The sequence below is a fragment of the Numida meleagris genome, chromosome Z (assembly GCF_002078875.1).
Source record: "Numida meleagris isolate 19003 breed g44 Domestic line chromosome Z, NumMel1.0, whole genome shotgun sequence".
In the NCBI taxonomy this organism is placed as follows: domain Eukaryota; kingdom Metazoa; phylum Chordata; class Aves; order Galliformes; family Numididae; genus Numida; species Numida meleagris.
The window spans coordinates 45513007-45525572 of record NC_034438.1 but is presented as its reverse complement, the minus strand read 5'-3'; the positions used below and the strand labels follow the sequence as shown (position 1 = coordinate 45525572).

Below are 12566 nucleotides of genomic sequence, written 5' to 3'. Positions count from 1 at the left end.
TAAGGATTGTACACTTACTTCTTTCTTTCTTTATTTTTTTTTTTTGACAATTAACAAATCTCAGAATGAAAGTTAGTTGAAATTTTGGACCAGCAGCTGATGTAATTCTCTGACCTTAAAATAAATGGCCTCAATAATTTATCTTGAAGAAACAATTCCTAAACGTTGACAACTTTTTCTCTTGAATTTGTAGTTCAGAGGAAGAGAAAAGATAATCAGAACATTAGGAATGTGCTGTGGCATATTTAACAGCAGTGATAAAGACAGATATAATTATTCATGCAGACAGAAATGTGAGGGCTATTATTACCATATCTGAAAAAGGTCTAGTGTTTTTTTATATAACGCAGTGAAAACCATAAAACTATTTTGTGAATAAATGCTTTAAAAAATTATATTTATGTATTTTACCAACATGGTTACTATTGTCACATTTACTATCCTGTTCCAACTGCCATTATGCATGAAATTTAGAATATGAAAACATAGCCTAAATGACACGGTATTGAAGTAACAGAGCTTTAAAACACCTATGAAGCTGCAAAACAGGTGAACAGTTCTTTACTCTTCTGGGAAGATCTGGGAGCTCTGTGCCAGTCACAACTCTTTCCATCTAAAAGCCACTTGAACAACACAGTTACAAGCCGGTTAGGTCACTTATTAGCAAACAAAGTTTACCTCTATTCTACACCTGAGCTATCTGATTTTGGCACCCAGGATGCACAATGATGCAATGACTCCAGACAAAAATTACCTTTATAGGTAATTGCAGCAGCAATATAGACATCTCTTAGAAAGGATTTTGCTTGATATTAATACAGTGTTCCTTCTGTGGCTGTGCTGGGTATGGGCTGCTGAGGCAAGTCCACATTGCAGTTGGTACAACTTTGCAGTGCAAAGTACACACCTACACCATCCCCCCTCCAGCAGTATCAGCAGAATTGCCACACAGCCAATGCAAGGGACACTATCTCAGGTAAGCAGCACGGACAGCAACTAAATCTGGCTGTAAGCCTAGCTTCAAGGGTACTTTTAAAATACAGTACAGATCTAGCCAGACAACTGAAGTCAGCAGAGAGTTCAGTTGGGACTGCAAGGACAGGACTGCAGTACTTTGACATTGCTTCATTCCATGTAAGATGAACATATAATACACTTTCAAGAAGAGTTAAATAAAATAAATAAATAAAATACTTCTGAAACTTCACATTGAGAAAGAGATAAACCCACATCCAACAGTTAGAATTCCATATTTGTTCTGTCCTATAAAAACATGGATGTTTTTACTTACTAAGAAGGTTATACTTTAATGCCCTGAACTCCAACCTTCATTCTGAAAACAAACATGCAGTTGCATTTTGAAAATGAACACAGTGTGAGCTACCATCTTTCTCACCATCCCCATCCTGGCTTCTGATGGAAATGCTCCTTCACTGCCGAAAGTGAAACAAAAAAATGCCTTCCAGATCCTCAGATCAGATGATCTTGTGCGGTCCTGCTGCAGGAAAGGAAAGTCCTCTGTGGTGGCCATGGTCTGAATCTGAGCGGAATGCCAACACAACTGTCAGCAGGAAGACTGGAAATTATAGACATTAATGTTTCAGAATCAAGCTAAGAAAACTTGGCCTTCAATTAAAATTCTTCACAGCATCTAGGTACTCCCAAGGAGGAACACTTAGAATCACAGAATCATTCAGGCTGGAAGAGACACTCAGGATCATCAGTCCAACTGCTACCCCGACCTGCTGAGTCCCATCACTGAACCATGTCTCTTGCTGCCACTGAGCGGTCCTGCCTTAGCTCCTCTTTGCAAATGTTGGCAAACAAGGGCCAAGGCTTGGTGTCCCTTGGTAGTGATGTAGGTTGTGTGGCAAGGAAGGCAGCTGCCAGCTTTTCCCTCCACACGTGCAGGAAGGGATCTGTCAGCTGTGCTCCTTCACCTGCCATACCCAGAGCAGGTAGGGATGCAGGGAGGCACTGGTGAGGCCACACCTCAAGCACAGTGCTCAGTTTTGGGCCCCTCACTGCAAGAAAGACATTGAAGCCCTGGAGCATGTCCAGAGAAGCACAATGAAGCTGGTGAGGGGTCTGGAGCACAGGCCTTATGAGGAGCAGCTGAGGGAACTGGGGTTGTTCAGTCTGGAGAAGACGAGGATCAGGGGAGACTTATTGCTCTCTACAACTGCCTGAAGGGAGGTTGTGGTGAGATGGGGGTTGGCCTCTTTGCTCGTGTGACTAGCGATAGGACTAGAGCGAATGGCATTAGATTGTGTGAGGAGAGGTTCGGGTTGGATGTTAGGAAAATCTCTGAAAGAGTGGTCAGGAACTGGAATGGGCTGCCCAGGGAGGTGGTAGAGTCACCATCCTTGGAGGTGTTCCAGAAATGTATAGATGTGGCACTGAGGGACATGATTTAGTGGGCATGGTGGGGATGGGTTGGTGGTTGGACCACATGATCTTAGTGGTCTTCTCCAACCTGAATGATTCTGTGAGTCTATGAGGAGCAGCCCTGCAGCTCCCTGCCTACTCCTGGGCTGCAGAGAGCTGCAGCAGAGCCCCTCCTCAGGCAGATTTCAGGTGAGTCTGAGCACTCTTTCCTCACTTTTACATAAACCCAACTCTGTCAGTAGAAAGTTTTCTGCTATTTAAATACGCTTGAATCTTGCCAACATAGCAATATATCAGTTATGTATTCTGCATAATAACTGAGTAATTTCTATTCAAATATATTCCTTGCAGACAGCAACTGTAACAAGGTAAGAATTTGCTATGGCAATTTTTCTTAATACAGGGAGTCCCATTCTGCTATAATGGAAAAAGGAAGCAGGTTTAAGACATCGTTAATCAAGAAAGCCACTGCCTATGCTACATTTCAAAAATATATTGGATTTTAGAAATGCACTCAATTAAAACAAAGTATGAATTAAGAACTGGAAACCAAGTTAAGTCACATAAAATAAAGAGAATTCACTGAGTATGGAATTTGTCACCTCTTCATTTGGAAAACTGGAACTTATTCAAGTTTCCTAACAATGGGGCCATAAAATTACTCACCCTGTATGCCTTGACGATAATAGCATTAAGTGCCCGGCTGTACCACTAATGGGCAGAGCAGTTAGCATGGACCAATAATTAAAGTAAGTCCTAAACCCTGGCTGATGGATATTCTTACAGCCAGCAGATGGAGCATAAAATACTCCGAGCTGTACGCAGACTTCTGGCAGCATATACATCACAGAAGGCTCTAATATGTATATTTCCAAAGCTGAAAACTGCTCTTTTTCAGCTAAATATTATCACGCACTGGATCAAATGTTTAAACAGAGCCCAGACATACTGGCTTTCCTGCATCCCCATCATATAAAAACATGATTTATTAAAGAGATGTATTAAGTTTGACTGAATGCACCTAGAACAACACTTTCTACTTTGAAATAAGATGTAGACTCTGTAAAAATCTTCTGAATTCACTGTCTGTAAAAGAAGAAAAATCAATGTACATTTTAGATTTGCTATGGAATCCTCTTAAAGTCTTACTTTGTACAATTTCTGCCCAAACACAGTATGGTTTGCATGTTTTCCCTGTGAAGTGCATAAGCCATTGCACATTTGCTTTTTGGACAGTGTGTGAAATAACCACCCAGGCTGCTTCAGAGCCTGCTCAGGTTAGGAACGCTCAGGCATGTGAACATAGTTCTGAAAGCCTCCTGATGCTCGCAATCTTGTAATCATATAATCAATGTATTTTCTAAAAAATTAAAACAATCTAGTGAACGCAGAATTGGCATTTGGTGCAACAGCTCCAGGTTTCTGACACCGGCACTATGTAAGAGCAATGCTGAGGTTAAGACAGTCAGTATTTGGCTGGGCAGACAGTCATTAAATTGATGGAGGTGCCACTGCATTGGGTGTTGCATATAAAGCATCCACTTCGTGCTAACAGAGTGTTTTCTTTCTGTGAGGTAACACATACGCTACTCAGATACCTCTCCTCCAGGGCACCGAGTGCAACAGGTCTGTAGCTGTGGCAAAACGATGGGAAACGTCTACCGTGGCTGAGCATCGCTCGCAAAAGTGAGAGAGGAAAATAAGGTGAATTCATTCGAGATTGGAGAAGGCAACATGTGACGAAGTGCTCCGTTCCCCTCAAACCGCCCTGCCGGTGGCTCTAACTGCACACACAGATCCTTGGGCACTCAGAACCAGCGCATGTGGTGGAAACCCCGCTTTCTGCCCCGTGCGGGCTGCTGCCACAGGAGCCACGCGCGCTGCGGCCGCACCGACACGTTTTCCACCCGCTTCCGCGCTGCGGGCCGCGCCGGCAGCACGCCCCGCCTGGGGACGAGGCAGCTGGCCCAGTCCCACCTCGGGCCCACGGTGCCGAGCTCACCCCCTCCGGGGGGGGGGGGGGCAGTGCAGGGCCACCCGTTCCCTCCCGGTCCGCCCAAAGCGAAGCACCCTACCGTCCACAATGCCCCCTACGTCCCGAGGCCGCCGGGGCAGGTCCGGCCCCACGGTGAGGAGGGCGGAGCCGCCGCCCGGATTGGGGGCCACGGGCACCGCCCGCCCTGCCGAGGGGAGGAGGCGGCAGGAGGAGGAGCGGCGGTGCGGACCGCATTGAGCTGGCTTGGCAGCCCCTGAAGATGGCGGCGGCAGCCGCGCCTCCGGGCGGTGGCTGTTCGTCTGCGGGTGGCTGCTCCGTGCCCGTCCTCTTTTGCTTCTCCGTCTTCGCGCGGCCATCGTCTGTGCCCCACGGCGCTGGCTACGAGCTGCTAATCCAGAAGTTCCTCAGCCTCTACGGGGATCAGATAGATATGCACCGCAAGTTCGTGGTGCAGCTGTTCGCCGAGGAGTGGAGCCAATACATCGACCTGCCCAAGGGGTTCGTGGTCAGCGAGCGCTGTAAGGTGCGCCTGGTGCCGCTGCAGATCCAGGTGAGAGCCTCGCCCGCCCCGACGGCTGCCACAGGTGTGGGCGGGCGGCACCGTCCCGTCCCGTCGCCTCCCTCCCCGGACGCGCGTAGCTTCCGCCGGGTCCGACCCCAGCCGCTCGGGCGCTGGTAACTGGTGCTGGTAGCCGCCGGCGAAGCGGGGATGGGGCAGCAAAACCGGGACCGCGCCGAGCAGTGGCTAAAAGCGGGGCGAGTGCTGCCGCGGTGCTGCCGGAGCCGTCCGACAGCCGCAGCCCCCGGGCCACGGTGGGGCCGAGAGCCGCGCCCCGGGGGTAGCGCAGCGGGCGCTGCTGGCGTTCCTCTCTGCAGAAAGTTTTGTTACTGAGCAGTGGGGCGGGCGCACTGTGCCACGAGCGTTGATAGCCCGGTTTTGTATTCCGTGAGTGAAAACTTGTTTTACACAGTGATTGGCAGAGCTGTACGGTGGCTGAAATAATAAATGCTTCTCCTTTAAAAGAGACATCTGGTGTGCCCAGCTTCGGGTAGTGGCAACGCTATTAGGTGGAAACTCAAAGGTTGTTCTGTTAGAGCTCGGGTTCATGGCTTGCAGGTCCATGGGATTTCCTGTATTCCTTCTTGCTGAAAAATCCCTTTACAGGTTCATAACTCACTAGTTCTGCAGTCACGAACCAGGCATGCCAGAGACATCCCATAAGTGTGTTTTATACTGAGTATTTCATACTATGTGTGCATTGGAGATTCATGCCAGTCATGCTGTAATAGTTGTGCTGAGAGCAACATTTCTTTTTTCCTTCAACATTAAAAAAATTGACTTTTTAAAAAGTAACATAGTTTTAATTCAGACCGTGCTTCTTCATTTGTAGTTCGGAACTTCTATCTTTGACAAGCCCAAATTACTAATAAGTTGAAAAAAAAATGATGTCATAAACCCTGAGCCATGGCTTGTCTTCTCCCTGCTTCCAGAAACAATCCATCTCACAGTGCTTGCAAACTCTGCTTAATCATAGTGTCTTGAGCTTGTAAACTTCCACGGTGGCCTACTCGCTTAGGCTGTGTCAAGGATGCCCTTGAAGTCATTTTTCCTTTCTTTAACCCTGTGTATGGAAATACAAGTAAGAACTGAACTCATTTAAAAACTTATTTTGTTATTTATTATTCACTTTTTTGCTTGTCGTTCATTGTATTTAGCTTAAAACCTTTCTTCTTCATGTGTTGGAGACAGAATGAGGAGGTGCTCCAGGCAAAGAAACAGCTGCAGATTGTCTCCCCAACTTGCACAAAGAATTGGTAGAGGTAGTGTTAAGTCAATCGGGGATTTTAAAAACAGAACGTGTGTAATCTCAGGCTGTAACAGCAGTGCAGGGTCAGAGTTCTTTTTCTTACTTCTGTGTACAGATTGTCACTTTGCAGAGACCTTCTTGCAGACGTCTGGCTGTATTGAAGCTGTAAATGCAGCCAGGCATTCATAGCTGTATGTAGAAGGTCGTTGTAAAAATCTCAGTGTAAAAAGTCAGTACCAGGACATGTTGGAGTACATCATTGCCAGAGTGCAGCAGCAAGGTAGCTTTAACTGAATGCAGGGATCCAAGATGAACCACAGTGTAAACACTGTCTAATTGATTAACTGCTTTCACTGATGCTGTTAGAATTCTGTGACAGTAGCAACTGTTGATATGAGAAGAGTGTTACTAGAATGTTGTTTCCTTGATGTGCTTCAGCAGCTGGGAATGAGATGGAGACATTAGCAATGTCAGTCAGCTCATGCTAAGCCCCCAGCAGGTGCTTGGAGATGATGGCTCTTTTCAGGGAGCACTCGGTCTGATGCACAGAGCTGTGCTTTTTTCAGACCTTCAGGTTCTGCATGATGTATAAGATGGAGAGATGAGAAAGTTATACTGTATTTCCTTACACTGTTTATACGTTGCTGCTATTATTTGCTTTTTTTTTTTCTGATGTTTTTTCAGCAGTTACATGTGACATAGGTTTGTCAACATGCATGTTACACAGCGGGTCAAAGTACCATTTTGAGCGTGTCTTCTGAGAGGGACATTCTTTGATTACTGATGTGCTGTGACTTGCACTGTTAGAAATATATTTGTTTTAAAATTATATTCATAGATCCATATTTCTAGATGTTAATTTCCTTATTTTTACAAGAACGTTTATAAATACATGCATGCGCTCAGTTGTGAAAGCAGGTATTTTCATTAACCCCTAGGGTGGTTGTGTTCCTGTTTGGAATGCTTATTTTCTGTTGTGGAAAGATACCTTTGTGCAATTATCTCAAGAAATACCAGCACTGAATGATGCCTGACTGGCCTATTCCAATTTCCTGCCTCTGCGGATGAGGGAGGGAGTAATCTTGCTGAGAAATTACCATATGCTCTTCTCTGAGAGCCACTCTATGCAGTTCAGTTTGAGGCTTGATCCGTATGGGGATGTTTTTTTACTGATGTTTTTTTCTCCAGTCTCATTTGTGCCTTTGTACTGTGCTCATATTATTGATACGTTTGTTCTATTTAGTTGTACTGGCACAGAACATGCACTTGAACTTCCAATTTCCATCCAGTGTTGTGGAGGAGGTTACAATAAAGCTGGCTGTTCAGCTTGGTTATTTGTCTTGAAGCTTCTCAGCTGTATGCGTGCAGCATTGAGGAATTTTGACTTGTTCCAGCTGGTAGGGAGGGTATTTGCTTAGAACTTGAGAGACCAATGAAAGGGAATTTACATGTTTTAAAGCATTGAATGGAGTGATATTTGTGCGCAGGGTGGAGGAGCCTTGCTGTAAAAGTTGTAACCTTCTTTGGAGAAGTGGAGCAGCAAAGAGAAACTAGAGATACCAGAAGAGAAAAGAGGGATGCTCATTATGGCCAGGTGATAGAAGAGTTTGGGCAGTGTTCAGATATATTCCCGAGAGTTCATTGTTGCTGTCAGAACTTCAGGGTGACTTCTTGTCAGTAATACTTGTGTACAATGCTTACAACCCTGTAAAAGGGTAAGATTATTGAAATAATTGTGTAAAGCACCTCCACTTCAGGCTCTTTTGAAAGATATGCTGGTGACTCGTGTATCTTTCTTGTCTGGAAAGGCTGCTAGGAGAATGGTATTTCACTGTTACTGAAACATAAAGTAAATACATTTGGATATAAATAGTTGTATGCTTTTTTTTTTTTTGGTACACAACTACTATTCAGATACATTGGAATTAACCTTAAATCTGGAGCCTGAGTCCATTTTTTCAATGCCAGGAAGAGCCTGGTGAGAGCACAAGAGTGCAGTATGCGAGTCTGATGAGAGAAATTGTGGTTTTTTCCAATTTTTTTTAAAGGTGCAGTTTTAAATTTTGATACTGCTGCAGTTAAATAGAGTGTTTCTAAATTGGAGAAGGGGATGGAGGAAGAGAGAAGGAGCACTTGGAAACTTAGGAGAAAAGTAGTAAGATAGGTTTCTTCCAATCTAGACTGTTTGTGTATTCTTAATCCATGGCAAGCATTTTGATCATTTCAGATTTTGTTGAAGAATTTCATGCTGCCTTAATTATATGAATGTGATGTGCTGATGTAACTTAATCTGTACTTTTAGGTGCTGTATTGCACATATAATGCTGCAGTTCAGCTTAACATAAAATAAATAAATGTCTTCCTAACATGAGATACGTACAGCCAATTTTTCCATTGAACTACATGAAACTGAATTTCTTCAGTTTGTTTTCACTTTGAAAGATAAACAGCAAAGTAAATCTGATTTTTTTTTTCTGTTTAAAATAAGTGAAATTCTTTTCATTGTTGTCTTTTAATGTAATTTTTGAAACGCTGTGGCTGCGGGGTCCTCCATTCTGCCCTACTAGTGGGCAACCATGGCAAGAGATTTGCAAGTGATGCCATGTGGGACTCTCTGCTTCAGTTCTCATTCATTACATGTGCTGGGGTAAAATTGCATTTTTTTTTACGTGTAACTGTTCCCTTAATTTCAAATAGGGAAAGTACATATAAAGAGCCAGTATATGTTAACATTTTTGTGGTTTGTTCTGTAATTACAATCCTTCATCATAGTCTCACTTCATACGATTAATAATTATCTGTAGAGATAAATAGATGTGTAAAAACACCTGTCCTTTCCCACCTGGCCCTTTTCTAGAGTAGGATTTAAAGCTGTGTGTAACCCCTGGCAGCATATCTTTAAATCCTGGTCTGGATATGGTCCTAGGGATGACTTCTCTAGCTGGGTAAAAGAACTGCATCAGGTTATGTTGCCATCTGACGTAGTAATTCTTATTTTGTGGAGGATAACTTCAGGTGGAAGGAAGAAGGCCCTGTTAACTAAGAGAGGTGTATTGAAACAAATACAAGAGCTTCCATACAGCTTGTGGGAACTTCAGGTGATAACCATTACCTCTCTCTATGCCCCCTTTCCTTCTTCCCTTCCACCCCCCCCCCCCCCCAAAAAAAAAACAAAAAAAAAACCACTTAGTGGCATTGTGTTTGAGCAGATATTTTGCTTGGGGTGGATTTTGATAGTGTGTGGCTGCAGTGGAGCATTATCCCTGCTTGCTAGCCTAATTTTTGCTGTACTCTTGTCTTTTCAAATCTCGTGTTCTGAGGAAAACCAGCAGGTACTGATTCTGAGCTCATCATCTATTTCTGGCTGCTTTTTCTGCCACATGTTGCATGGCTCATTGCAGACTCCAAGTTAGTAAGTAAATGTGAGAACTAATATAAGAATTATTTGTTAGAGTTTGTAGAAGTTTTCATGTAGCAAACATATACAATCAATGCAACTTTATTTTAAAATATTCCTGATATTAAACTGAAGAACAGAAATTGTTGCATTAAACCAACTTGATAATAAAAGAAAGCAGATACAAGACTTGAGCTCCTGTTCCTTGTGATATTTGCTGTAAAAACATAGGATTCAATGGAAGTCTAAAGAGAATACTCCCTGTCTGGAAAGGGACTAGGTTGTTTTCAGTGCTTCACCATCAAATGGGACAAATAATGAACTGAGTGCTCTAAGGTCTGTTCTGAGTCCAATGTTTGCAAATATTCAGTTGTATTTTGGACAAATGCTATTCTTATAGTAGGTTCCAAGCCGGGAAGAGCTGCAGTCATCTGAGAAAATACAGATTGGGATTTATCTGTAGAGTTGGATAGGCAAAGTATAGCATGGTGCAGCTGAAAATGGATGCAAGAAAGCTTTGCACTGAAGTAAAAACAATCAGCTACACAAAAGATGAAGGAGAGTTCAAGTAATGATTTTGAGGTTAAAATGGATCTCTGGAGTCTTAAATATTGTCAATCATGAAAAGAGCAAATAGAATATTGGAAAATATAAGTTGAATGGAGCCTGCAAGGCCTGTGAATTGACCAGTCTTCTCCGAAGCTTTCCTAGTGCTGAGTAGCAGTATGACAAAGAAATACTACTTTTAAAGCAGTGTTGGCTGGCTGAAATGAGGTATGGTAGTAGAGGTTCTGCATAGTTGTATGTATGAAAGAGGAAGGTAATATTCTTGTTTTTTCAAAACCACTGTGGACAGAACTTGAAATAATGCTCTTAAGTTGTAACAAAGGAGCTGTGGGTGAGGAAAATGTTGCAAAGTAAAAATAGCAGAGCTGTGGGATGGAATGTATAGGAGCTCTGTAAATTGTGTATCAGTGTTTTTAAAAATGCATCAAATGGAATAGGTATTTATGAAGAATATTTTGGTGTGCTTGATCCCACCATCTATAGTAACGTATTTATGCGCTGCTTTTCTCTCCTTGTATTAGGGGTGTTTGATGCTTTGAGAGCAGATAGCACACAAACTGGGAGGTGTGGGAATTTGCTTTTTATATTTTTAGAGTGGAAATAATTTTCACAGCAGTTTAAACATGCCAGTTCATGTGGGTGAGCATGACTACTGTTGTAGTTTTTTAGCTTTTGAAATTGAGATCAAATTTATTTACTTAAGAAACATAAGATGAATCAGTGAAAGATTAGGGGCTAGTATTGAAGGATTCCTGCTTCTATGTTGTTTCAAAATACTGTGTTTTACTGGTTTTGTAACTTTATTTTAGTTTAAATGTCTGAATCTTAATTTGCAGAAAATGAAATGTATAAAATTAATGGGTACTTGCCAGGAGCACTCATTCAATTTGATTTAAGTCTACTGAAAAGCTCCTGAATGGATGTAATTTCTCTTGGGTTGTCTTGTAATTAAGAATAGTGTGTAGTTGTTTTTTTTTTTTCCTGCAGTCTTTCGCTGGAGCCTTATCTCTTTCTTCTGCAGGCAATGCAAGTCATTTTATACAAATAAAAAGCACTCTTTCAAACTGTGTGAGAAAGTAATCTTTGACTCTGTGATTTATTTATTTATTTTTAATCTCACTTCTGTTGGACTCTGTTGCCTGCTTAAGGGAAAGTCTAGAAGATTATTTTTATCATTAATATTTATTCAGTGCATTTTCTGACAGTAATACTGACAAGCTTCTCCACTTTCGTTTTAGCCTTTGGACTTTCATATTCTTTGTGCTAGAAGATCTCAGACAAAAGAAATTGACTATGGGATGTGACTGTGTATATGCGCTATTTAAAGCACATATAAAGTGGAAGTCTTTTTTTAATCTTTAATTTATCCTGATTTTGTGTCAGCTGTAAGAGATGGAGAGATGACAATGAATTTTAGGAATGTTCTTCTGTTGATAGGTCTTTTTTTTCCCCTATACTTTAAGCAATGTGTTCCTTCATCCCTTTTCAGAGCTTAGAATTTTCTATGTACATTTAGACTGACTTGTCACCCATGTAATAAAATCCTGATTATCTATTTGTACCTATACTGTACTGCTCAGTATAACTTACATTAATTTTAGAAGTATATCAAAATCAGACTGGAACAACTTTTCTCCTTCTGTTTTCATCATAGAATCATAGAATGGCCTGGGTTGAAAAGGACCTCGATGATCATCTAGTTTCAACCCCCCTGCCATGGGCAGGGTTGCCAACCGCTAGACCAGGCTGCCCAGAGCCGCATTCAGCCTGGCCTTGAATGCCTCCAGGGACACGGCATCCTCAACCTCTCTGGGCAACGTGTTCCAGTGTGTCACCACCCTCTGAGTGAAAAGCTTCCTCGTAATATCTGTCTTAGTTTAAAACCATTCCCCCTTGTCCTATTGCTATCAACCCACATAAACAGTTGCTCCCCCTCCTGTTTATACACTCCCTTCAAGGACTGGAAGGCCACAATGAGGTCTCCCCGGAGCCTTCTCTTTTCCAAGCTAAACAAGCCCAGTTCCCTAACCTTTCTTCATAGGAGAGGTGTTCCAGCCCTCTGATCATCTTAGTCGCCCTCCTCTGGACCTGTTCCAAGAGCTCTGCATCTTTCTTGTGCTGGGGGCCCCAGGCCTGGATGCGGCACTCCAGATAGGGCCTCACTAGAGCTGAGTAGCGGGGGACAATCCCTTCCCTCTCCCTGCTGGCCACCCCTTTTTTAATGCAAAAATTTCTCAAAGTATCATAGAATGATTTGTTTTGGAAGGGACCCCAGGGATCATCAAATTCAAAACCCACTGCAGGTTTGGCAACCGCTAGATCAAGTACTTGATCAGATTACTCAGGGCCCCATCCAGCCTGACTTTAAATACCTCTAGGGACAGGGGACCCACAACCTCTGAGTGCAACC

General features: G+C 43.0%; 1 protein-coding gene and 1 long non-coding RNA gene across 3 annotated transcripts in view; one reads left to right on the top strand and one right to left on the bottom strand.

Annotated features, from left to right (window-relative positions):
* On the bottom strand, positions 1–4581 carry LOC110389811. The gene is made up of 2 exons (XR_002433395.1): positions 4464–4581; positions 1–1576 (listed from the first exon to the last, which is right to left on the bottom strand). It is a non-coding gene; the product is annotated as an uncharacterized LOC110389811 (long non-coding RNA).
* Positions 4550–12566, top strand: part of ISOC1 (isochorismatase domain containing 1) — a 39928-nt gene continuing 31911 nt past the window's right edge. Inside the window, exon 1 of one of the 2 annotated variants that reach the window (XM_021380764.1) lies at positions 4550–4934. In XM_021380764.1, coding sequence (XP_021236439.1) covers positions 4644–4934 — 291 coding nt within the window. In that variant the 5' untranslated portion in view covers positions 4550–4643. The remainder of the gene's footprint in view (positions 4935–12566) is intronic. The other variant, XM_021380763.1, reaches the window with a different exon arrangement.